Raw genomic sequence first — 27,239 nt, 5'->3', positions numbered from 1 at the left:
GGGCGATCAATAACTATCAGAATTTGTAACTTGCACTTTGTCTTTCTTTCCCAGTTACTCAGATGCACCACATCGCCAACTGCTTCCTTCCACCCAGCAGACGTAAGAAGAGACACTAGGCACTGTTGTTTGTTTACTGAAGAACTCGATCAACCTTCATCCTTTAGGGACGTCCAGCTGAGCCGACCTCAGGACGTCTGACCAGGTCAGTAAGCCTACATGTTACAGAAGTTGTGGATACGTCACTGATACATGCTCTGACCATTATGAGGGAAGGGACAGTTCTGAAGCTCAAATCAAGTTTATTATCATTCCTAGCATGTAAGTTAGCCAGAATCTTTGAGGAATCCATAGTTTACCTGCTCGAGAAGATTTGGAAGAGTAAAGAAAGAATTATTTCCCTAATGAGGTGCTTTTTTTTAAATTATTTTCTATTTGTCTAACCTTTTCCCTCCAACTTTCTCCCCTAATCTAGTCGTGTCCCTCCAACCCTCCACCGCTGACTAAAGACGTTTCTCATCTGACACACGCCCCCTCCGACACGTGCTCAGTAGAGACCATATTTTTCACTTGCACAAGTCAAGTTCATATATACCGATCGGCACTGTGCACAGAGAGCCACACCCTGATCAGCATTATTCCTCAGCCCTGGTGCAGGCACCAACACTCAGCCAGACTTGCCCCTAACCCCATGAACAACATCCAATCGTTGTTCACACAGCCGCCCAGGCCAGCCGGATGGCAGAGTTGATGTATTCGAAAACCCAGCTCTGGTGTGCTAGTGTATTTTTTACCGCTGCGCCACTTGAACAGCTTAATGAGGTGCTTTTGATACAGGACTGTTATGGATACTAGATAACCTTGCGAGATTACTGTTGGTTCACGGTCTAATAAACGGAGCCTCGTAATTCACCGTGATGGATCGTTCAGTAAAACAAACAAAATAGTACCACACACACACACACACACACACACACACACACACACACACACACACACACACACACACACACACACACACACACACACACACACACACACACACAGCCTTTATCGACACACCATTATAACGTACAAGGTTTCAATCAAAATAAACACAAGGACTCTTTTTTTGGGTTCCAGTTTTTCAATTTATTTCCCCCGTCTGACAAGTGACTTATTTATACAAAAGATCAGCAGCTCTCCCCAAAAACCAGGAGTCACTGCAGAAGGGGGTCGACTTTTACACAAACAGAAGATGAACATGAGCGTTGTACACGTAGCCCAAAAAAAAATCACAACAGGTGAAAATACAGAGCGCCTAATTTCTCATCTCGACTTCTGGGTCCTAAAGAACCGCCTGCGATTAATTAAAATCTAAAGAATTTAAAATTTAAAAATGACAAGCGCAGGGACGGAACGTAAAAAAAAAAAGGAGTCGGATTTAAAAACGTTGGAAACGACGGCAGGTTTAAGGCGAATTCGTTTAGCACTAACGCCGCTTATCTTTGCGATCAGATTTGCGTTCCCGTTCGCTGCGTGACGAGCGTTTCCCCGACCTGCTCCCCCCCTCAGGACTCGCCCTCTTCTTGTCCTTCTCTTTCGACCTCTCCTTGCGCTCTCGATGGCTGCCACCGCCACCGCCGCCGCTTTTACCGCTCTTCTGATTGCGGTCGCTCTTCCTGCGGTCGGAATTCCGCCGGCGCTGCTGCTCTTTGCTGCGGCTGCGAGACCTGGAGGTGGACGACGACGAGGACGAGCCCGACGAGGAGCTGCTGGTGCTACTGGAGGAGCTGCTGGAGCCGCTGGAGGAAGAACTGGAGGAGGAACTGCTGGAGGAGCTGCTGCTCCCGCTCTTTGTGGGCTTGGTTTTGGGGCGGCCTCGCTCCTTCTCCGACTCCTTCGGGTCCGGGGCGGTTTCGTTCGGTTTCCCATCGTCCTCCGGTTGTTTGCTTTCGACTTTGGGCTCGACTACAGCGTCTGAGGGCGTGTCGCTTTCGCTCACTTTGGGTTCCGTTTCAGACGGGTCTTTCGTTTTAGCTTGGACGTCCATTTCGTTATCGGAGGATTTCCGAGACTCCTCGTGGACTTCTATCTTCTCCCCCTCCTGTTCTGCCCGTTTCTCCTCCTCCTCCCTTTCTCTAGACTCATTACCCTCCTCCTGCACAACTGGACTCTCTTCCTGCTTCTCCTCTTCCTGCTCCCACTTCTGCTCCTCTCCCTCTAGATCCTTTGCTACCTCAACCTCCATCGTCTCCTCCACCCCCTGATCCTCACCAGCTTCTACCTTCACATCTTCCTTCCGCTCTGCCTGGCCTCCCTCCGACTCCCTGTCGTCTTTCTCCACAGCTTCGTGTTTCTCCTCCTCCTCCTCATGTGGACGTTCTTGCTGTTCCTTCTCTCCCTCTGCCTGCATCTCCTGAACCTCCCCATCTCCCTCTCCCTCCCTAACCACATCTTCCTTTTCCTCTACCTCATCCTCCCCCTCCTCCTCCTCATCCTCCATCTCTACATCGTGCCGTTTACCTGTCAGCCTTTCCTTCTGCTTACCCTCCTCTTCATCTTCCACTTCTTTCTTCCGCTCTTCGGCGCTCTCCGCTGCCCTTTTGGGAGCGCGCTGAGACTGGCGCCTCGGCCGAGCCTCCATCTTGTTCAGGTGCTCGGCGAAAGCCTGGCGCCGCTCCTCAAACATGGCTGCAAGACATTCAGAAATGAAGAATGGAATCAAAGCGTCCAACGTCAATTTGATGCATCATCGCATAGAAAAACAAGCACAGTCACCCAATTTAGTCGTATCCAATTGCCACTGCAGATCTGCAACCCCATTGGGCACTGGTATATGGAGGTACTGGAATAGTTCTCATCGCACAACACAATGTGTCCACATACTTATGATCCTAACTGCTTTTTATAATAGACCCAGGACCTCCTGTATAAAATCTACAGAACTCTAATAATAGAGCGTAATCAGGTTCCGCTTGATGAGGTTCGGATCTGTTCCCTCCTGCAGTGTTGAGATGTTCAGCACCCCTCCAGCTCACACATCACCATACCACCCCCCACACCCCCCAAATACCAGAAGGCCCTTTCTCATTGGATATTAAGGAGAAACACACCCAACAATCACATCTCAGCCTCTGTTTATACATTATAAATGGACGGTCTGCAGTGGCAACAATGAGAACCCTCCTCACCTGACCTTCCATCCCCCAGACACCAAGACCATTTATGTCCCTATGGAACCCCATCCCAAACGAACACAGGCTGTAAAGCTGACCGCTCACCATTCATCTTTTTCTGAGACTCGTCCAGGAGCTTCTGGGTGGCTGAACATATACGACCAGGCAGGTAGAGCAGCGGAGGCTTGGTCTTGGTGCGAATGAACTTCATGATCTTGGCATTGTGCATGTTCCACTCCTCTTGCTGGAAGAAACATCAGCACAAGATAAACATGCAGCAGATTCACAATCCGGAAGTGGAGATGACTCGATTGAGAGATGAAGAAGGAAGGAAGATGTATGGTGGAAGCCTACCAGCTGAGCCAGCTCCACTTTCTGCTCCAGGAGCCTGAGCTCCGTCTGCTTGGCTCGCCTTTCCTCGAACAGCTCCCGCCTCTCGCTGTCCACTTTCTTACGCTCCTGTTCCGCCTGAACCTCCAGCTTCTGCTCGATCTCATGCCGTCGTTTCAGCTTAGAAAGGGAATTAAATATTAAAGAAATTATGATTTTTTTTAAGGAGATAGACTTCCATAATCGTTCGTTCTCCATAATCAAGATCAATCCTCTTACGCTCTCCGTGGACACGGTCGACTCCTGCTTAAATTTCTGCAGCGTTCCCATCAACAGGCCGAACATGCGGCGATTTCTGCAGGCAAAAAACGTTTCATTCACCTTCATTATTGACACAAACTGCCTAAAACATGACTTGGACTGGATGCAGATTAGAAAAAGCCGGTACCTTTGTTTTCCTTTCTCATCGATGGTCTGATCTTGGATCAGATCTCGACGTGTGCGTTCTTTGGAGGTAGCCACTACTGATGACTGCAACGCCGGCTGGAAAAACAAGACAAAACACCCTCAAGATCTTCAGAAGTGGAATTAGATTCCTCATCACGATGTATCAGATGCCTTTACATACAATCAGCATCGTCAGCGAGGCTCGCTCTAAACCAAACACTTCGTCTACTGTTTACTTACCTTTTTCCCTTCGTCCTCATCCTCAGCGTCGCTGTCATTACGTGAAACTCTCCTGGCTCGCTGATCCCCCGCCAACCTAAACGGCATTAGGATAAAACCTAATGAAGTGTCGCTCAAAACACGGTAACCACAGTACGGTGGGTTTTTCCACCCCATTACGTACCTCAGCAGCGCCCCTTCTATGTCCCTCTGTTTGGCTGGGGGTCCTCCACCGCCGTCAGAGAGTCCACGCCTTGAAGAAATACGTCCATATTTGAGTACAGATAGCTCTATCTCATATTTACTTATTGATCTACACATGAGTCCAGTCAAGTTAGGTGATTTTTATGCTCGACTGATTCTATTAAGACGTTTACCGGATGTTGGGCTGCGTCTCATTACCCTCGAACTGAGAGGCAGGAAGAAGGAATGAATGCAGCCGTAATTGTTCAAGTCAATTCAGATCAAGTCTCTCCAAAACAGTCTTAATGTAAATATAATTAACCTTCTGGATAAGATCTTCAGCTAAAGGCTAAAGGCAACATTACAAAGCACAAAAAAAAAAACTGTGCAGGACCCCACCGACCAGCCCACCAGGACCAGAAATGTCAAATCCTGTGTAACGTACCTCAGTATGTTGATTCCTCGGCCTCTACCTCCACCTACACCCGGTCCTGTGAGGGAAAGCCGTCTGTTCTGACCCGGTCTGTCATGAAAACAAGAACAAAAATCAACACTCGGATTCCTAACGAGGACACCAACTACACAAGTAATCCTGGGGTGGACTTGTTGTTGGAGGAATGATTGTCTGCTTTTTTGTTCAATCATTTTCGTGGAGGGCATTCCTCATACCTGCCATTGTAAGACGGCAGGAGTGGTGGAGGCTTTACATAGAGCATAGTAGAGATGGGACGATCGATCGGCTACGAATCGGTATCGGCCGATTTTTAATCAAAACATGCTATCGGCCGATATTTCCTAAAAGTAGCCGATCCGATCGTGTGATATATAAAGATCACGTTAAGCTTAACAGCTCAGTGGATCGATCCAGACTTTGAGCTACGACGCGCCAACCATCACATCACCATTCATCAACCATCGTACAGAAACCACAGTGAAAGCTCTTCACGACCTAAAATAACATCATTAACTTTGTGCATCATACATACGATGTAATTTTGCTGATTGTAATATTTACTTTAAAAAGATAATTCAACCCGGTCACATCTGAGTGGATTCTATCAGCACGTTATATAAACTCCTGGTTCACTTTGGTAAATCGTGAGCGGTTCTTACTTGTGATGTAGATGAGAACAGAAAACGTTACAGAGCCAATCAGAGGCAAAAGTTTATTCATTACCAAATTCGTTAGTTCAGGATCATCTGCTGAACTTTTAGCTCCTTATACGGAACGAGTCTGACTCGGTTACAGATCTGTGGTAATAACGGTGTAATGAAGCTTTTTAATGTAAGAGAGTCACACAGAATGTTCTGTAGTAGCTGGTGTTTATTTAAAACCACGACATTTAATTAATAACAGTAAACACGGAGAGATAACCGAGAAGAGAAACTTACGCTTCACATAAAAACGAATCGACTCATGAATCAATGAATCACTTATAGCGATACTGTGAACAAAGCGTCTCTTCTAAAGGCACACACACACACACACACACACACACACACACACACACACACACACACACACACACACACACACACACACACACACGCTGCGCCGGTTTATCTTTACTGTGAGGCGGAACTACCCCCCCCCCCCCCCCCTACCCCGATCGGAATCGGCTATCGTGCCAAAAACCCCGATCGGTCCATCTCTAGAGCATAGTGTGACTCTCCATATGTGATAAACTCCAAAGCCAAAACCAGAGTGAAGAAATCAACAGAGGAATAACAATTGGTAATAGTTCACGTGTCCGTCCATTATCCCAGTGAATGATTAAGACATTAGAACTTTTATTTGTCATTTAATTTAACAAATCAGGGCTTAAAATGCAGGCAAGCAAAAAAAAAAAGGACATTTTCTGCAATACATGCACAAAATACTGCACCTTTATAGCTTTATGTAATTTTATAATTGAGGTATTTATATGGACATTAAACATTGCCCAGCTTTGTTTCTACTGCAAACAAAAAGGCTTGACATTAAATCGTAATATTATTAGGCTTAATTATACTAAAACATTTTTAAACACGTGTAAAATTTTGCTTTTTAATATTTTGCGTCTTTATATCTACACACATATTATAGAATTTTAATTTAAAATACGTTTATTTGAATTAGTTTCACTTTACAGTGGAATACAGGGACGTGTCTCAATACTAAGCTAGTATTTATCTAGGTCCACTAGGTAGGGTACGACCTGAGGCGATTTACGCCCTATCAGCACTAGGTATTGATGCATTTGGGACGCATCCGCTGTTGTTCCACGGTTTCTGATTATTAATAAACAACAATACATATATTTATATAATTACTTAAAAAGGCTAAATGTGTATGTTTTATTTCTTTTATACATACATTTACCTAAATTATTATTATTATTATTATTTTCTGAACGTGGATACGGTTAGCCGCCAGGCTAACTCAGACGGGTAGCCTGTTAGCTGTTAGCTTAGCACAATCTTCAGGCACGTGCCTCAGTTAGCCGCTAACCGTCTCGGCATATATAACAAGACCACAACATGAATTCGTACCGTAATTCGGTCGGGTCGCGTCCCGTCAGTTTCTTAATGTTCTCGTCCACATTTTTTAAACTCTCCTTCGCCTTTTCGAGCTGATCCTGCAAAGCTCGCACAGCCACCGCCATCTTTGCTAACTAGCTGCACTTCAGCTACCTGGGCTGTGACTCTAAAAGATTGGTAGGCGCGCACGGCCGTGATTGACACACGTCTCAGCCAATAGGAATCACAAATGACCAGACGGCTTTGCGACAAAGGAGAAGACGTCCAATAGAAAATGGTTCTGACAGTAATAGGCGGGACTACTCGATATGGCATACTTCTTTTTATCAACTACTACGCAGTATGTGAGAGTAGTATGCCAGCAATTGTTGTACTATACACTGGAGCACTACTTAGTACGCTAGTATGCATTTAAAAAGAAATGAAATAAAACGATAATATAGCTGCACTGTTCAGAAAGGCAAGCTTTAAATTAAATACAAGATCATTTAATAAAGTAACAGTTTGAATTAAATATTAAACATCAGTAAAATTAGACACTACAGATCTGGTGAAGACTATAGGTCTAAAGATGTCTAATCTATCAGGTTTATTAGTTGTTTATGCTCAATATTTTACATTTACAGCATTTATCAGACTTTTCCTTAATCTAGTAAAATAAAAACACTGATAAAGGTAAACATTAGGACCACCGCCATCCCAAAATGTGCACGCTAACTCCTATTCTGTAGTGCTGGTGCATGTGAGGGTGAGGGATCTATTAGATGTTGGGTTGATGGTGGTTCCTCGTAGGTAACGTTGAATCCAGCTGATCTGATCAGGATATTAAATAGTATATTAAAGTTCAGAAATATTTTTAAATGTTTTTATTCACCTAAGTAGAGTTAGTAGTGTGGTTTTACTGCTATTAAATGACCCCTGGTGTGAGTGACTTGCACCAGGTTTCTAAAGTCTAAATGTTGACTAAAGATGAATGATTTAATTGTTATCATGTAGAGATGTTAATGTTGTCGGTTAAAAATAGCATTTTAATTAGTTTCCAGTAGCCTACTGCTTGATTTAAATTGACAGAGAAGCAAAGAGAGCGAGAGCTGAACTGCTGGATGGAGAAGCTGCAGCCGGAATCAGAGCAGGAAAACTTTATGTGTTTATATTATTTAAATGATGAACAATGGAACCAGTGCAGTTTAAATAAGAATCGGCTGTTTTGTGTCAGTAAAAAGTGACAAATAGCTTCTACCCACAGGCAGTCAGGTTTGTGAACAAATACAAATTCATATCCCCATCTCACCTCATGAACCTTAAAACACCTCCTTAAAATAAGAGTTAACAATAATAGTTCACAATAACTGCTGCTACATGCACAAAAATCTAAAATATATTGCATTATTGCACCGTATTATGACTGCTGCTACTTGCCTTTTTTGCTGCCTTAGTATACTAAGTTTTATTCTGTTAGTTTAATCTTGTTTTATGTACAGTATATACAGTATACACACCACGAATTGACGTTCGGACGTTGTACAGTGTAACTGCTGTTTCTGCTGTGCACATGACAATAAAACTCTTGAATCCTAAATAAATAATAGAAATAAACAAGAGCAATGCAAGAGAAAATAAAATATTTATTTCATTTTTTTGTACTTTTTGTATTTTGTACAAAATTAGGGTAATGCGTGGTGGCAAAAATCCTGCTGGATGATGGAACACGTCTCCCACTTTTCACCAAAAGTTCTGCAGTCATCATCCGTTCCATCGTCAGTCTTTATCAGCCAAATCATTTTGATCAAAATACCTGTCAAATAAAGATTCAGAGAAAATAATTATTTGCACCCTTTCTAATTTCCTGTTATTGCACATTTGTCAGACTAAATAATTTCAGCTTATCTAACAAATTGTGACTGTTTACGACAAGATAAAACAAGATATTTTGTAATAACAATTTATTACAGAATTAAATTTGGGGCTGCTCAGGTGGCGCAGTCGGTCTTGAGCCCAGCTCTGCCATACGGCTGGGCTGGGCGGCTATATGAACAACGTTTGACTGTTGTTCATACAGGGCAGGAAGCCGGACAGGGACCTCATAACTGATGCAATTACGACCTCTGCTGGCTGATTGATGGTGCTGTACAGAGTCCAGGGAAAATGGGGATCAGGGTGTGGCTCTCTGTACACAAAGCTGATACGCATATGAACTCGCCTCTTGCAGGTAAAAAGATGCAGTCGGCTACTGCACATGTCAAAGGGGGTGTGTGTCAGTCTCGCTCTCCTCAATCAGGGCGAAGATCGGCATCAGTAGAGAGGAAGCACATTGCACCACTTTAATATTCTGCTCCATTCCACTAAATCTTGGACCTCAAAAATTCCAACTTGTGCTGGAACACCTGAGATGTTTCCTCCATCAATGATAAAGCAGCTTTAATCTTTTTATGTTTTATTTACAAATATCCTGTAAGATTTAACCTCCACATGCAAAATAAATCCATTAGAAACCAAAGACTGATGGACGGATGACCAGACGTGACGTTTTTACCTTGCTACGATACAGATGATCAGATTGAGTGCTGATAACCTCTCGTCATCTATGTTCTCCTGGAAGAGAATCACCATCGTTTAGGATAAACACACAACCATCAAAGTGTATCAACATACACACGCGCGCACACACACACACACACACACACACACACACACACCAGGTTGGCTCTGACTGTGGAGCATCTTCGTGCCAGTTGTCTGATGAGTGAATGAGCTTCAGGTAGAAGAGGTTTCTCTAAACACGCCAGTAATGCGAACAGCCACCGGCCCTGTAAACACAACCAACCAACCAACCAATCATCATGCATCCTCCTTCAAAAACTGCCACAGGTTATTAAGAACAAGGCGTGTCCGAGTACTTTTGACCATTTGGTGTACTCACCACCTGTGGAACGAAGTCTTTCTCCTCGAACCAGATGATCAGATGCTCCAGTACGTCTAGCACAGTGGACTGTAGAACATAATAAAGCTTTAATTGATTAAAGCAGGGCTCAAATCCCCCCACGATCCACATGGACATGTATCCTAATGATCAAGCTTAGGTGTTTTTTTCTGCTTTTATCTCTTGATTTAGTCATTTCCAATTCCTAAATGTGAATCCACTGCTGATTAGGAACCCCCCCCCGGTCTGATCCAGGAGAGCCGGATCACCAGACACGTGTCCAGTCAGTAGAGCCACACTAAACTCCATGTGACCCAGGGGGGAAGTGCAAAGCAGAAGGGACCTGAGCATATCCAAAACTAAAGTTACCTGAGTGAGTTTGCTGATGATGCTGAGAAACGGAGGAAACCCCAACTGAAAGAAAGGAGAATCAGGAACGAGGTTCATCAGTATGAAAACACACCCGAGGAACACACACACACACACACACACACACACACACACACACACACGGCATGTAGAACATGTAGGAATGTCCAGCAGTAATGAGCTGACCTTGACGTAGTCCAGTCCTGGACTCTCTGCGTCTCCTTCACCCGGTGGAACGTTCAGATAAACAGTCTCACCCAGACAGAACCTCCTCCACCCCTCTTCATCATCCGCTCTGGGCTGAACACACAGAGGAGGATCTTACTGTCCTTCCTTTAGTATCATACGCTAGCACCAAAAATATGTGGACACCTTATCACGAGCTTGCTCCCACACTGGCGTCTATAACAGCCTCCGCTCTTCTGGAAAAAGGCTTTTAACAAGAACTCAACGAGTCAAAAAAGCAACAGTGAGCTCAGGCGCTGGGTGTCCAGATGTTTTTGGGTCATATATTTCACTTATGACCCTCTGGTTGGAGGTAAAGTGTCTAATTTGGAACAAGCCACATACCAGCACAACGTTATCATCCAGGAACTGATCCTTCCAGTGCTGCCGGTGCTTCATCACACTCTGAAACACACAAACAGTTACAGCAATAATATAATAAATGTAATAATAATAATAATAATAATAATACTGAAATAATATAGAACAAGTGGAGTGGGTTTATTAAAATAATAACAACACTAATAATATAAACATTATTATTAATAATACATTATTATTATTACCATTATTATCATTATTATTATACCATTAATAGTAGTAGTGGTACATTATTATTAATAATAATAACAACAATAAAAACAAAAATAATAATAACAATAATAATATAATAATAATAATAATAATAACAATAACAATAATAATAATAATAATATAATAATAATAATAATAATAACAATAAAAACAAAAATAATAATAACAATAATAATATAATAATAATAATAATAATAATAATAATAATAACAATAATAATAATAATAATATAATAATAATAATAATAAAAACAATAAAAACAAAAATAATAATAATATAATAACAATAACAAAAATAATAATAACAATAAATAATAATATTAATAATAAAAATAATAAATAATAATAATACCAATAATAATAATCTAGGACAGGTGGGTGGATTTATTTGTGTGTAACATACCTGTCTGATCTGAGAGAAGTTACTGACTTGTTGCTGTTGCCACTTCAGGCTGGGAGAGAAACCCTGCGGTGCAGCACAACACCCTGTAACCTGCACACACACACACACACACACACACACACACACAGACACAGACACAGACACAGACACACACACACACACACACACACACACACAGACACAGACACAGACACAGACACACACACACACACACACACACACACACACACAGACACAGACACAGACACACACACACACACACACACACACACAGAGACACAGACACACACACACACACACACACAGACACAGACACACACACACACACACACACACACACACACACACACACACACACACACACACACACACACACACACACACACACACCTGATCAGACTGTATTTACCTGTAGATATGATGTGATGAGTGTGTTTCTCTGTTGCACTTACAGAAACGTTTACGGTTTGGTTTTTCTTCAGCTTCTTGGGGTCGATCTGAGCCACCACCACGTCCGGGCAGAGTGACGCTTCCCGTCTACAGTGCAAAACAATAATAAAACATCAGCATGAACAAACCCGAGACTGTGGAAAACGGGAGAGAGGGTTAACAAGGGGATTTAGGATTCTGCATTTAGGGTTGTGGGTTTAGAATTCAGGATTTATTATGGTCTGTGTGTGAATGCACAGTAAATTATGAACCTCATTTCCAAAAAACATGGGCCGTTATTAAAACAAGACGGTAAACCTCGTGTCTTTGTATTGTTTCATTTTAAACACAGAGTTTCCTCAAGTTTCTGTAATGACATCTCCCATGGTTGCACAGGTAGTGATGGTGCTGCACAGTTCCAGGGAGCAAGGTTCAAACTCCATACAGATAGAGACTGTGCAGAACTCACACTGTGTGCAGCCTCTCAGTAAATCTGATGTTTACTGTCATGTAGTGAAAACCGTGATACGATGCAGCACTAACAGGCGCAGCTCACTTACTGAACATGTCGCAGATACTCCCGTGGGTTTCTGGGTGGCTCGTTTAAACTAAACTCTTCCTCTTCATCACACACTTCCACCGGTAACAATCTGGGCATTAACTCCTCCACATCCGACTTCATCTTCTAATCTGATTAAAACGATCCAGTCACACCGAGAACCACAGAAAGCTTCTATTAAACTCCGCTCTGTTTACTGTTTAGCACCATAGCGTTTCAATTCACACTAACATCCATCTACAAGCGTTACAGGTCCAATCCCAAATACACACTTGCTCCCTGTATAAGTGCCCTACGCAGGATTAGTAAAAAGACTTATAGACATTTTCTAGTGCACTATATTAATAGTAATAAGTAATTTGAGACGCAACCTTAGCGCTTCTTCCCTGTTTCGACTTTGTGGGCCAGCTTTTAACACAGCGCCCCCTGCTGCTAATGATGAACAAAGCGTTAGTTTATTATTAGCGTATGATTAAGTAAAATGGTACAGAATCACTCGCTCACATTCACTCATTCATACATTTATTAATTTATACATTCACTCATCCATACATTAACTCATCCATACAATAACTCATCCATACATTCACCCATCCATACATTAACTCATCCATACAATAACTCATCCATACATTCACCCATCCATACATTCACCCATCCATACATTAACTCATCCATACATTAACCCATCCATACATTAACTCATCCATACATTAACTCATCCATACATTCACTCATCCATACATTAACTCATCCATATATTAACTCATCCATACATTCACCCATCCATACATTCACCCAGCCATACATTAACTCATCCATACATTAACTCATCCATACATTCACTCATCCATACATTAACTCATCCATACAATAACTCATCCATACAATAACTCATCCATACATTCACCCATCCATACATTAACTCATCCATACAATAACTCATCCATACATTCACCCATCCATACATTAACTCATCCATACAATAACTCATCCATACATTCACCCATCCATACATTCACCCATCCATACATTAACTCATCCATACATTAACCCATCCATACATTAACTCATCCATACATTAACTCATCCATACATTCACTCATCCATACATTAACTCATCCATATATTAACTCATCCATACATTCACCCATCCATACATTAACTCATCCATACATTAACTCATCCATACATTAACTCATCCATACATTCACTCATCCATACATTCACTCATCCATACATTAACTGGGCTAAGTGGCTTAGTGGGTAGCACTGTCGCCTCACAGCAAGAAGGTCCTGGGTTCGATCCCCAGGTGGGGCGGTCCGGGTCCTTTCTGTGTGGAGTTTGCATGTTCTCCCCGTGTCTGCGTGGGTTTACTCCGGGTGCTCCGGTTTCCTCCCACAGTCCAAAAACATGCAAGTGAGGTAAATTGGCGACACCAGATTGTCCATATATAACCTTGTGAACTGATGAACCTTGTGTGAAGATAAACTACCGTTTCCTGTCATGAATGTAACCAAAAGTATAAAACATGACGTTAAAATCCTAATAAACATACATTAACTCATCCATACATTCACTCATCCATACATTCACTCATCCATACATTCACTCATCCATACATTTACTCATTCATACACTTACTCACTCACATTCACTTACTTATATTTACTTATTCATACATTCACTCACTCACTCATTCATACATCCATACATTCACTTATTCATACATTCTTTCATTAACTCATTCACTCACACTCACATACAAGCACTTTACAATATGCATATTTAAGGGAAGTGGGGGGAATGTGAAGTACCTAAAGGAAACCTATACTGACATGGGAGAACATGCTAAATCCCACAAACATTCACAGAAGCTCAGAATACAACCTCATAATCCTGAAGCAGTAAAGTATCAATGTAAACCGAAATCAATGTAAAACAAGACTTCAAGGTCCATAAATAATTTTTCTATTTATATATTTGATTATATCGTATTATTATGAACTATTATTACTATATTATAATTACATCATTACTATTATACTATTGTTACTGTAGATAAATCAGTGCTGGTTTTGTTTCAGTTCCACTCGCTGTATTTGCCGCACCTTAATGGTTTATCAGTCTGGGACTTTTGATCAGCAAATTGATCCACTCAGCGAAACCATCAACCAAAGGTACAAACACGTGTGTGTGTGTGTGTGTGTGTGTGTGTGTTGGGGGGAAGGGGAGTAAACTTAAAATCAGGTCAAGTGAAATGTATTTGTTTAGCTCTCCCCCTAATCAGAAGCTCAGGGTTCCAGTGAGTGAGAGGAACCCTGAGAGGAACCTAAAGAAGATCTGGATGAATTAAAATGAAATAAACAGACACAACTGGCTATGTCTAAGGGGGTGGATAAGTGAAGCTCTACAATGGATTGGAACCCTGTCCAGGACCTTCATGCCTCTTGTAAACAATTACTGATGAGAATATAGAGCTGAGGTGTAAGTGAGTATGTATATGTATAGAATGAATGAATGAAGGTTGTATTGTGTCCTGCTGAGGAGACGTGGTGTCTCTGAGCCCTGAGTTAATGATTTCCAGTCTGTAACCTATAATCCACTCGGTGTTCTGAAACAGTGCTGCTGATCTCTCGGGGTCGGCCTCGTCCTCAACCACTCACAACCACTGACAATCATTCAGTCACTCAGTCACGTCTGCTCTTACATTTAGAAATGGATCAACTCAGATGGAGCCACTAAACTAAACCTGATCTAAACCTGATCCTGCTCCACTATGGATTCTCTACACGTCTTTATTTTAGCTCAGATTATTCTGAGTTCACTGCAGCCAAGTTTGGGATTAATGTCCAACTATAAAATCTGTGGAGACCAAGCATGTGCACGTAAGATCTTCGATTATTATTATTATTATTATTATTATTATTATTATATTATTATTATTTTTATTATATTATTATTATTTGACCTCACCTGTGCAGCATGGCTGTAGTTTTAAATGTTCTTTATTTTACTTAACTAAGCTCTGAGGTATATCTAGTGCTCCTCCTCCAGATCTGTGCTCCTTCACTTCCTCTCACTTATTATTATTATATTATTATTATTTTGTTATTTTTGTTATTATATTATTATCATTATTATTTTAATTTAACAGTATCATTATTATTACTATTATCATTAGAATTATTATTATTATTACATTATTATTATTATTTTATTAATATTTGTTGTTACTATTATTTTCTTACATTATTTATTATTATTTTTACTTTCCCATATTTCTGTTTGATTCCGTGCTGAGCGTCGTCTCGTGTCCTTCCGCTCTGGTTTCAGGGATGATGAGTCGAGTTCAGGCTCTGAGGGACCACCGAGCTCCAGACTGCAGGTTTCTCACCTTTAAAAGAGGCGACATGATCGACGTTTATCACAAACTAGCGAGGAAGCAGAGCGACCTTTGGGCCGGCAGCGTACGTGCACTGACTGATTCCACCTGGTTTCTGATTCTGTTTATGTGTGAATGTTTGGGGCGCTCGGGTGGGGCGGCGGTCTGATTCGCCTCTCACCTCAAATCATTCGGGGTGGCACATGGATTCACAGCAGCCTGCCTGATCATGTATAGAGGGGTGACCTGACCTGTGCAGCATGGCTGTAGATTTAAATGTTCTTTATTATAGTTAGCTAAGCTCTGAGGTATATCCAGTGCTCCTTCACTTCCTCTCAGTGTTCCTTTGGTTTTGATTAGTTCTGTGGACAGTATCTACCGTACTAACAGACCTCACAAAGGAATCTGCATGATTCGTTTGACTGGCTTTAGGTGTTTGATGTGCTGATGTCCGTATATTTTCCAGATACACAAGCAGTTTGGATATTTCCCCAAAGACGCTGTGAGAATGGATGAAGTTTATGTTGATGAGAAACACGAAGTTGAAATGGTGACGCAGGTAAAGATCAAACGCTGATTTTTACCTAAACGTGAGATCAAAGCAGAGGAACGTCCAGAGGCGTTTCTGATCTGATCTGCTCACCTAAACGTTTCTGTTTTGTTCTCAGAGAGCCGACTTCTTCTGCATGGACGCGTTCAGTTCAGTAATCGACAGCGACCACGATTTTGAGGATTCGGAGGATTCGGAGGATCAAACGGATTTGGAGTCGGAAGAATTAGGTAACGGTGATTTTGATGATCCGATGATCCCAAAATCTGCTGAAACGAATGATGCTTTTGAAAAGGATCTCAGCAGCCAGAGCACCGGTCAAGCCAAGGGCCGACCAGGACACGGAGAATCCTCCTGGATGGGATCTGCCGTTACTGGATGGTTCGGTGAAGCTGAGAATGAAAATAAGGATCAGGAGAAGTTTCGGAGCAGGAAACTGGCCCTGGATGTTGAAGAGAACCGATTGCATCAGGAGGAGCAAACTCAAGCGCGTGGCTGGATTGGAGACAGACTGAACAACGTTCTTGGATACGTAAAAAACACTAAAGACCAGGAAGAACCTGAGAACAAGGAGGACTCAACCAACACAGAGTCACAGAACTCCTGGCTGGGAGGTGGAATAAGTAACGTTTTAGGTTTTGGATCTGACACCAAACCTGAAGGAGATCTTCAACCGAGTCAAGACCAAGATGAGAAACAGGAGGACTCAAGACCTCCTGTGGAAAACGACGAGGTGGTCATAAGAAATGATGATGGATGGTATGGCAGCATCTATAACAGAATTACAAACCTGCGTGGAGACACGACAGGACAGAATATTCTAGATAAACCTGAAGATGAAGACGTGGTTTCCAAAAATGAGGACGCTGGCCAGTCTTCAGATCCGAGTCAGGACTCACAAAGGGAAGAAGATCCGCATCATCATAAAGACTCAGGCTGGTATGGAAGCATCTACAATGGAATTAGCAGCTTTTATGGGGATGATAAAAGTCCTGGATCCAACAAGGATGGTGGAGGAGAAGCTTCTTCAACTATGGATGAAGCGTTGAGCCCTGATGAGAAACAGGAATCCACAACCCTTAAGGTAGAACCAGGGTTGGCCGAGACCACCAAGGCAAATGTGAAACTAAGAGACGCAGATGATGCAGGGTGGTACAGCGTCTATAACAGAATTAATAACCTTTATGGAGATGCCACACAGGGTGAAACATCTCCAACCACCAACGTAGAGTCAAGTCAAGATGAGAAACTTGAAAATGCAAGCCCTAAAGAAGGAAGTAAGGACCACTCTTCCATGCCGATCAATGGTAGCGTCTACGATAGGATTACCAACTTATATGGAGACACGTCTGGCGAAAATGATGCTCCTGATAAGAGTAGAGTTATAAAAGATGGTGGAAAAGATACTTCAGTGATAGTTGAGTCAAGTGAACATGAGAACCAGGGAGCCACAAGTCTGAAAGTGGAAGCTGATGATCACCAAGTGGAGAACATTGGCGATAAACAAAACACAAGGCGGGTGCAGGAAGAGACAAACCAGGACGACTCTGATAAGGGTGACGATGGTGGAAAAGATCCTATTGGAGAAGACCAAGCAGCAGAAGATGAAGATGATGATGAAGAGTCAAATCATGGATCAGAGAAAAGCAAAGATCTCCAAACTGAAGAAACTGAAACCTCAGCAACACCGTCACAATCCATGGAGTCTGTGGAAGACCTTACAGATGGCCCAAGATCTCAGTTAAACTCAGAAGTGGCTGGAGATAAGAAAATAAAGACTAATCATGAATTTAATGCAGAACCACTCACATCTGACCAAGGTTCTGATCCCTCTACCGATGACAATGATGTGCCTGAGATAGTAGCTAAGGTGAGCAGATCCATAGAGAACATCTCAGACCCAAGGAATAGTAATGTTGAGGATGCTGAGAACCTGGAAGTCCACGACGACTCAAGGTCACCACTTCAGTCTGAGGCAGATGGAGATAAGGCAGAACAAGGTAAAGATAAGATTTCAGATGCAGGTAAGGACGTCTTTGTTGAGCACCAGATCGATCATGAAGAAAACCTCAATACTGATAAGATTAGTGAAGCAGCTGATCAACGACCCACTTCTGAAGGTGAGCCCATAGACAAACCCTCCAAAGCAGAAGAAGTATCTGTAGATGAAGAATCTAGAAAAAGTGTTGAAGATTTGTTGTTTAACAGAACCAACGTTATAGAGCAAAATTTTGAGACCTCAAAGAAGCATGGCATTAAGATACCAGGCAGTGAAGGGCCACACATCAACCAAACAGAGTCTGTTAATGAAACTGAAGGTGTAGATGTTACTCAGATGAAGTCTCCAGAAAAAGAGAGCGCAGGAGTTATTCACACTGAATCTCAAGAAGAAAAACGTGCAGACGTTACTCAGACTGAGTCTGGTGGTGAGAAGGAAGGTGCAGAGGTCACTCAAGAGGCATCTGAAGAAAAGAAAGGTGGATACGTTACTCTTAGTGAACAAGGTGCAGACGAATCTGAAGTCGTGTCTCTAGCAAGTGAAAGTCCAGATTTTTCTCACATTGAGTCTCAAAAAAACAGAGGTGTAGGTGTTTCACAAATGGACTCTCAAGAAGCTGTAGATGTGGCTCATATGGAGTCTCCTGGTGAAAAAGAAGTTACAGACGTAATTCCAGTTGAGTCTCATGACGTAAAAGAAGGTGTAGAAGTTACTCAAATGGAGTCTCATGGTGAAAAAGAAGATGTAGACGTAACTCATGGTGAGAAAGAAGGTGTAGACGTAACTCAAGTGGATTCTCATGGTGAAAACGAAGGTGTAGACATAACTCAAGTGGATTCTTCTAATGAAAAAGAAGGTGTAGATACAACTTCAGTGGAGTCTCATGGTGAAAAAGATGTAGACGTAACTCATCATGGAAAAGAAGGTGTAGAAGTAACTCAAGTGGAGTCTCAGAGAAGAGAAGTTGTGGATGTTACTCAGATTAAGTCTTCTGGGCAAAAAGAAGGAAGAGACATGACCCAGACGGAGTCTGAGGAAACAGAACGTGTAGACGTAACTCAAGTGGAGTCTCAAGGTGAAAAAGAAGGTGTAGATGGAACTCATAGTGAGAAAAAAGGTGTAGACGGAACTCAAGTGGAGTCTCACGATGAGAAAGAAGTTGTAGACGTAACTCAAGAGGAGTCTCATGGTCTAAAAGAAGGTGTAGAAGTAACTCAAGTGAAGTCTCGGAGAAGAGAAGTTGTGGATGTTACTCAGATTAAGTCTGCTGGGCTAACAGAAGGAAGAGACATGACCCAGACGGAGTCTGAGGAAATAGAAGGTGCAGTAAAACGTGAATGTGCTCTTACACAAGTGTAGTTTCCTTGACTTACTTAAACTACACATTCAAAACAAACTCAACAAACAATAAACCTCAGTTCTTCATGTTATTTTATTATTCTCTCTACAGATCCGAGTCAGAAGAAGAAGTGTCCCGGAGACGGATGTGCAGATCTACACGAGGACACACGGACCTCAGGAGACGACGCTGTAGAGGAGAAATCTAAACACGGTTTCAGTCTGAAGGACCTGCAGAGCTTCAACGATCCAACGTCTTTGAAAGATCAAGAGGAATCCAAAACCAATGGAGATATGAATCCTATATCAGAAGGTAAACAGAGTCTGGATGGAAACACGACCGAGTCTGTGTGGAGATCTGAAGCTGAATCAGACAGGATTATCATCACTGAAGCGTCTGTGGAACATGAAACGTCTCAACACGGTAAATATACAGTTAATATGTTCATAAACTGGCGCATGTGAGGGTGAGGGATCTATTAGATGTTGAGCTAATGGAGGTTCCTCATAGTTCACGACAGATCTGATCAACATAAAGACCTGAGATAGTTTAATAAAGATGACTGCGTTGAAGCAAGGGGTGTCACAGGCATCCATGGGGAGTACCCACCCACAGTGGCCCGAGGATGGACGAGCCACAAACCACCAACAGGTTGTTGGGCGACCAAGACTAATTGATGCCAGAGGAGGATATGAAGGCTGTGGCCTCTGGTCTGGACCAACAGAAGACCTACTGTGGATAATTTGAGGTCAAAGTGTTACAACACAGTTTATCAAACCCTTCTGTGATGCAACTCCTGTCCGCTGTCCAAAGCACCTGCAATGGGCACACAGGAGCGATGGAAGAAAGTCGACTGGCATGACGAATCCTGTATTGTCGTAGATCATGTGGATGGCACCGCACTGACACTTGCTCAGATGTCTTGTATGGTCCGTGTCTCAGTGGGTCAGAGCTGTTTTGCAGCATATTGATAGGTGGTCCTACTGTTTTGGCTCATCTGTACATGTGTATTTTCCATTGATAGATGAAGCTCTGCGTTACTACATGGTTATTATTGGTGAATTCACATCTGATGCTTTTACATACGTGGTGAAGATGAGTGGACACATGAAAGACGTCGTATATGAGGTAGGAACAAAACCTGTATGAACATTTTACTTAAACTGTTGGATTGTTTACTTCAGTTTTACACAAAGTGTTGGACCTTAACCTCTTCCTGTCGTAAACCTCCAAGCCTTTTGATAATGAGTCTTTTATAACTAATTGTGACCGTGGTATCTTGAGTGTAAGGTACTTTTTGAACTCTTTATTGAAATACAGGTCAAAATGGATTTACATATCATTGCTTTTTATTTGCATTTACATTCGGCTTCAGTTTTCCGCCCCATTGCATCATTTACGTAAGCAGATGAATCCATGTAAACGTGGATTTTTGTGGTGAGGTGTAGAACTGGTTTGTTGATGCTGACGTCAGGTAGTAGGAACTGATCCAAACCTCCTCTCGGCTCCTTTAAGACCTGAGGCTTAATATATTCCGCTGACGCACCAGCACCGAGTTTCTGAACTCCCGGGTTTGAGGCTCGGTGTTGCTGGGCGCCAACTGGCGGGCATAATTGGCAGTGCCTGCAGCAGATACAAATTGGTCACTGTATTTGCAGGGTGGTGGACCGGACTATGTGTGGGTGGGTGGGTGGGTCTTTATACGCTGTGTAAGGACCCTGATTGGCAGAAGAGATGCCCGTGCAGAAAGCACGGACGAGAAGAGGAGGGCTGTACACGTGTAAAGAAGGCGTGGGCAGCGGCGTGCTCTCCTTGGATGCAAATCTGGAGTCTGTCAGCAGCGGAAGACAAAATTAGATGCGCTAAATCTGGAGGTAAAATGGGGAGAAAAATGCATTAGCAACTAGACTCCTGCACTTGACATGTCAGCAAACGCATTTCAAAGCAACATTCTCTGGATTCTCAAAATCTTTTAATAATATTTTGGACAGTAGATGGTAAACCCCTACATTTCCGTCCCAAGTTTTTTGGAAGGTATTGCAGGCATCAGGTTAGGAATGAGTTCTTTTTACCTGCTGTCCCAGTGTTTGTGGAGTTGGAGCTGTATATGAACACATGAACAGTGAACATTGCATCATTTATGTAAGCAGATGGATCCATTGAAACGTGGATTTCTGTGGTGAGATGTAGAACTGGTTTGTTGGTGTTGACCACACATCTGAAAGACACGAGACGACAGGTAGTAAGAACTGATCCGAATCTCCTCTTGGCTCCTTTAAGACCCGAGGCTTAAACTAGACTCCTGCATATTTTTTTTTCTGTGCACTTGACATGTCAGCAAACTCAATTCTAAGCAACAGTTGGACACGTCTGATGGTCTGATGTCGTACATAACGGTTCGGTTTGAGTTTTGGAACAGAAATGAGAGAAGATCAGCAGGTGAGCACCAGTCGTGTATCAGTTAGATTAGTGTTTTGGAGTAAAAACAACAGTTTAATAGTTGGTTAAGGGCTTGTAAAGCTTGTTTAAACGTCTAGGTAGTAGAAATATCGATTGCAACAGCAAATAATCAAACTAGAAACAAAAAAACGTGTCATTTTATAATATAATGTGCACTATTTTTATTTAAGACACTTAACACACACACACTGGTAGTTCGGTTACGGCTTTACTGCGCAATGCGCATGCGTGTGGAGTGTTTCGACGTCCCTGACACTGCACTGTGGCGAACTATTATTGGTGACGTGTGGAATAAACCACAGTTCGCTGTATAGGGGCCATAATGCAACGTATTTTCCTAATTAAATAAAACACCACCTATAAGCTGTGCTTTGTATATATGTGCATGGATAATTTATATAAAAAAACATCATGTATAATAAGCTGCACTTGCGTTATGGTGTTATTTAAGGAAAATATTGAATAACAGTGAGTCAGTTTCCCCTCTGGAAAACGTAGCAGCGGCTGCTTTCTGTTTAGTAAGTGCGCATGCGCATGCCGCTATGGGGCGATAACAGATGTGAGGAGTGAGGAGTAAATAAATGAATTTATCTCAGATTTATTGGATATTTTAATTATAATTTATTAATAATTACAGCTGTGAATAATGTCAGACGCGTTTAATAATGAGTCTGGACTTACAGGAGAGGGGAATAGTAAAGGAACTGGCAACATTTATTACACTCTAGCATCTGAAACGATTAGAGATGTGAGTACTTCTGTTTATATATATATATATATACACATACACATTATATATGTTTATAATGTATATATAATGTGTGTTTACATTGTATATAATGTGGGTTCTTGTATATAGTATACACACTCACCGAGCACTCTATTAGGAACACCTATCTAGTACATATAAGCTATATAAGGTATTCAATTACTGACTGTAGTCCATCTGTTGATCGTGAGCAGGTGATGTGTGGGTGGTGGACCATTATCAGTACTACTGACACTAAAACGTTAGTGACAGGACAGAGTGTGTTCTGGTATGAGTGTAGCAGGTGCAGCAGTGTTGTTAGGATTTCTAAACACCTCATTGTTAGTCAGACAGAATATGAAGTATTATTAATATTAATATTTTGAATACTTCGTGTAATAATTATAGTTATCAGAATAATTATGTCATTATTATGATATTTTTCTGAACAAACTGCTTCATTCTGGTCAAGGCCGAGGTGGGTTTGGCACCATCTGAAGACAACCAATGCAAAGCGGGCGTACAGATACGGAATTAAGCGAGAAGCTCACTCACCAGGTGGCGCAGCGGGGAAATATTCCGCTAGCACACCAGCGCCGAGATTCTGAACTCCTCAGCTCGAAACTAGAGGGTATAATCGGCAGTGCCTGCAGCAGACACGTTTCTGCTAGGGCGGGATGGCCGGACTATGTGGGCGGGGTGTTCAAATGCTGTGTAAGGACCCTGATTGGCAGATAGAGAGGCATCTGTGCAAAATGCATGGGTGAAAAAGGGTTCCGCCAAGGGCTGAGCGCGGGTCGGAGGAGGCGTGAGCACCAATATACCCTCCTCACCTACAATCAGGGATCCACCAGCAGCGGAAGACAAACTGACTACGATAAATTGGGAGACAAAGGATAAATAAAATAGAAAACTAATTTAGGGGCGAGTGTTTATAAAGCCCATGGTTTTGAAATGGCTTGCCTGACAAACTCATGGTCAGGTGTCCACATACTTTCAGTCATATAGTGCATTAATACTACAGGATCATCAGCATCCAACTGTTCTTCTACTTCAAGAGATCTGAAAGCAGCTAAAAGAGGAAGCTGCTCGTCTTTTGCTTCCTTTTTTTTGTAGAAACCGATTTGATCTGTTGTTGTAGGTTATGATGTCACTTCCTGATGATATACGTCCCGGTCCGGACCTGTACGGGATGCCGTGGGAGGCCGTGATCTTCACCGCGTCGTTGGGTTTATTCACCCTCCTGCTGTTCACCTGCAGATTCATCCAGTCTGTGAGTAACCGAGTGAAAACGTCCGTCCAGTATAATAAATAATATCTGTGTTTTTAATGACCTGTGTTTTCTTCTCTGCAGGTTAAGAGCCGATTATACGCATGTAAGTCCTCCTGGTTCTCACTCTCACAGTAACCAAACGCTCACGCTGCACCCAGGGATTCACTCTGGACCAAACGCTCTGCTTCGTTCACAGGTAAGGAGAGGAGGATGGGGCAGAAGGTGGCCGAGCTGCTGGAGGAGAAGTGTAAAGTTCTGGAGATGCTGAGCGAGTGCAAGCACAAGGTAGGTGGCGCTGTTCTCTGAATTCTCCAAATCCTTTAATAATATTTTGGACCTTAGGTGTTGAACCCCTACATTTCTTGCAATTGTGTGATCCTGACAGCGTCACTTGTAGCAACCCTTGTGTGTGTGTGTGTGTGTGTGTGTGTGTGTGTGTGTGTGTGTGTGTCTGTGTGTGTGTGTGTGTGTGTGTGTGTGTGTGTGTGTGTGTGTTTGGACAGTTTGAGAAGCTGGAGACGGAGATGCAGAACGGTGGACTTTCAGCTCATGCTAAAGAGATCAAAGATCTGGAGGTACATCAGGCACCATGATGGATGGATGATGGATGATGATGGATGGATGATAGATGGATGGATGATGGATGGATGGATGGATGATGGATGGATGGATGGATGATTGATGGATGGATGGATGGTGGATGATGGATGGATGGATGATGATGGATGGATGGATGATTGATGGATGGATGGATGATGATGGATGGTGGATGATGTATGGATGGTGGATGATGGATGGTGGATGGATGGGTGGATGATGGATGGTGGATGGATGGATGGATGATTGATGGATGGATGGATGGTGGATGATGGATGGATGGATGATGATGGATGGTGGATGGATGGATGGATGGTTGATGGATGGATGGATGATGATGGATGGTGGATGGATGGATGGATGGTGGATGATGGATGGTGGATGGATGGATGATGGATGGATGGATGGATGATGGATGGATGGATGATGGATGGATGGATGATGATGGATGGTGGATGGATGGATGGTGGATGGATGGATGGTGGATGGATGGATGGATGATGGATGGTGGATGATGGATGATGGATGATGGATGGATGGATGGATGGATAGATGGTTGGATGGATGAATAGATGTTGGATGATGATGATGGATGATGGATGGTTGGATGGATGGATAGATAATGGATGGATGGATGGTTGGATGGATGAATAGATGATGGATGGATGATGATGGATGGATGGATGGATGGATAGATAATGGATGGATGGATAGATAATGGATGGATGGTTGGATGGATGGATGGATAGATAATGGATGGATGATGGATGGATGGATGGATAGATAATGGATGGATGATGGATGGATGGATGGTGGATGATGGATGGATGATGGATGGATGATGGATGGATGATAGATGGATGATGGATGGTGGATGATGGATGGATGATGATGGATGGATGATGATGGATGATGGATGGATGGTTGGATGGATGAATAGATGATGGATGGATGATGATGGATGATGGATGGATAGATAATGGATGGATGGGTGGATGGATGGTTGGATGGATGAATAGATGATGGATGGATCCTAAAATGCACCAGCTCCAAAATTATTGGCGTCAACAACATGGACTCAGTCTTTATCACGACCATCTCAGTCTCAGACCCTAAAAGTCTACAGTGGTAGATATTGGAGCTTGGAGGATCTAGACACGTCCTGGTGTTCTAAGGTGCCAATAATTGTGAAGCTGTCCGAGGTGTTTGATGTGACTGTTAGGAGAACATGTTCATGTTTCGTGAAGGTCATGTCCAAGGAGATGAAGCAGTCGAACGAGCAGATGAAGAACGACCTCGAGCAGCTGCAAGAACAGCTGGACCAGCAGAACCAGCTCAGGAAACAACAGACCGATCAGGTACTGAGGCTCCTTCGTCCAAAAGTATGTGGACACCCTCTTCTATTACAGCTCTAAACTTAAATAAGGAGTCGTCCCACCGCCCCACACCACCCAGCAGATTGGTGGAGTATGTTAGTCTAATCAGGGTTAGATGAGAAGACCTGGCTCACAGTCAGCATCCCGATTCATCCCAAAGAGTGCGGTTGAGGCCAAACTCAAGGCGCCATCAAACCAAACCAAATCGGACCAGACCAGGTCTTTATGGGCACAGTCTTGCTGAAACGGAAATGGACCTTCCCCAAACTTTTGGTATCAAAATCTACACATATAATTCATTAGATTAAATTCTATTTTTTAAGGTGGTCTTAACGTTTGGGCTCATCAGTGCGTCTGTAGCACGATCCTCCATCACTGGCTGTTGAAAAAGCATGCCGGAGAGGGCGTGTGCTAGTCTGAGGTCCTTCTTGGCCAGTAGGGATGGGGGAATTGGACATGTCTAAGTGATGATCTCGATAATCTTGTGTTCCAGCTTGCTCAACTGGAGGAGACCTTGAAGAATCTGGAGAGGGAGGCGAAGGAGCGCAAATCCCAGCTAGAACAGGTAACACGGATAGGTGTTCCTAATAAAGTGCTCGGTCGGCGTGTGAGCAAAGGAGCATGGGAAATGTAGTCCCTAACGCCTCATGTGTTTTAACCTCAAGGATAAAACCACGCTGAAGGTCCACGAGATGAACACGGAGAGGCTGCAGAAGAAGCAGCAGGAGGCCACAGAGGAGAACGCCATGCTGCTGGAGAGCAAGGCTCAGGTGCGTACCTCCTGCCTGTAGGTGTGTTTGCGTGTGAAGTCTCCGCTCACCCGTCGATCTGCTCCTCCTCAGCTGCTGAATGAGTCGGAGGGATGGACGGAGAGGCTGAGCGAGCTGGAGGAGGAGAGGAGGATGAGCCAGAGGTCCCACGACGGGATGATGGAGAACTGCAGGAGCAAAGACGAGCGCATTAAGGTACCCCGCTTCATCCCGATTTTCCGGAGCTGTCCACATATTTTCGGCAGGGTCGAGGTCAGCACTTCCAAAAATGGTTCTCGCCCAATAACCTTGAGATAATCCTCATCTGTCATGAATTTATGCACATTTTGGCTTAAAAAGCAGCTCTGGAGCTTGATGCTACCACCAGCATGCTTCACAGTAGCTGC

General features: G+C 42.9%; 3 protein-coding genes across 8 annotated transcripts in view; 1 reads left to right on the top strand and 2 right to left on the bottom strand.

The window, feature by feature from the left end:
- Positions 1-1,106: 1,106 nt before the first annotated feature.
- pnn (pinin, desmosome associated protein) lies at positions 1,107-7,013 on the bottom strand. The gene is made up of 9 exons (XM_063008053.1): positions 6,870-7,013; positions 4,783-4,860; positions 4,339-4,407; positions 4,176-4,251; positions 3,937-4,031; positions 3,768-3,843; positions 3,513-3,668; positions 3,264-3,402; positions 1,107-2,673 (listed from the first exon to the last, which is right to left on the bottom strand). Exons 1-9 carry the CDS (start codon positions 6,980-6,982, stop codon positions 1,472-1,474), a joined length of 2,004 nt encoding a protein of 667 aa, XP_062864123.1. The 5' UTR covers positions 6,983-7,013; the 3' UTR covers positions 1,107-1,471.
- Positions 7,014-8,464: 1,451 nt separating this feature from the next.
- Positions 8,465-15,775, bottom strand: gemin2 (gem (nuclear organelle) associated protein 2). Of its 3 annotated transcripts, none has more exons than XM_063007776.1 (11): positions 15,608-15,775; positions 12,357-12,486; positions 11,820-11,904; positions 11,368-11,457; positions 10,717-10,776; positions 10,333-10,446; positions 10,147-10,191; positions 9,778-9,846; positions 9,554-9,664; positions 9,391-9,449; positions 8,465-8,652 (listed from the first exon to the last, which is right to left on the bottom strand). In XM_063007776.1, the coding sequence occupies exons 2-11, from the start codon at positions 12,476-12,478 to the stop codon at positions 8,616-8,618; spliced, it is 792 nt and encodes a 263-aa protein (XP_062863846.1). In that variant the 5' UTR covers positions 12,479-12,486; positions 15,608-15,775; the 3' UTR covers positions 8,465-8,615. The 3 variants fall into 3 exon arrangements, with proteins under 3 accessions (XP_062863846.1, XP_062863847.1, XP_062863845.1); XM_063007777.1 differs by having other exon boundaries at positions 12,357-12,481; positions 15,608-15,774; XM_063007775.1 differs by lacking the exon at positions 15,608-15,775 and having other exon boundaries at positions 12,357-13,665.
- The window catches only part of mia2 (MIA SH3 domain ER export factor 2), a 21,320-nt gene continuing 9,081 nt past the window's right edge, over positions 15,001-27,239 (top strand). For 2 of the 4 annotated variants that reach the window (XM_063007772.1, XM_063007771.1), the window contains exons 1-14: positions 15,001-15,244; positions 15,693-15,826; positions 16,208-16,300; positions 16,410-19,611; positions 19,741-20,052; positions 20,654-20,757; positions 23,979-24,110; positions 24,192-24,213; positions 24,307-24,395; positions 24,614-24,685; positions 25,955-26,065; positions 26,577-26,648; positions 26,749-26,853; positions 26,926-27,048. In XM_063007772.1, the coding sequence (XP_062863842.1) occupies positions 15,136-15,244; positions 15,693-15,826; positions 16,208-16,300; positions 16,410-19,611; positions 19,741-20,052; positions 20,654-20,757; positions 23,979-24,110; positions 24,192-24,213; positions 24,307-24,395; positions 24,614-24,685; positions 25,955-26,065; positions 26,577-26,648; positions 26,749-26,853; positions 26,926-27,048 (4,680 nt within the window). In that variant the 5' untranslated portion in view covers positions 15,001-15,135. The remainder of the gene's footprint in view (positions 15,245-15,692; positions 15,827-16,207; positions 16,301-16,409; positions 19,612-19,740; positions 20,053-20,653; positions 20,758-23,978; positions 24,111-24,191; positions 24,214-24,306; positions 24,396-24,613; positions 24,686-25,954; positions 26,066-26,576; positions 26,649-26,748; positions 26,854-26,925; positions 27,049-27,239) is intronic. The other 2 variants (XM_063007773.1, XM_063007774.1) reach the window with 2 other exon arrangements.

Source organism: Trichomycterus rosablanca, chromosome 13 (assembly GCF_030014385.1).
Source record: "Trichomycterus rosablanca isolate fTriRos1 chromosome 13, fTriRos1.hap1, whole genome shotgun sequence".
Classification (NCBI taxonomy): Eukaryota; Metazoa; Chordata; class Actinopteri; order Siluriformes; family Trichomycteridae; genus Trichomycterus; species Trichomycterus rosablanca.
Note: the sequence above shows the minus strand (reverse complement) of the source record. Positions and strands in the feature narration are given on the sequence as shown.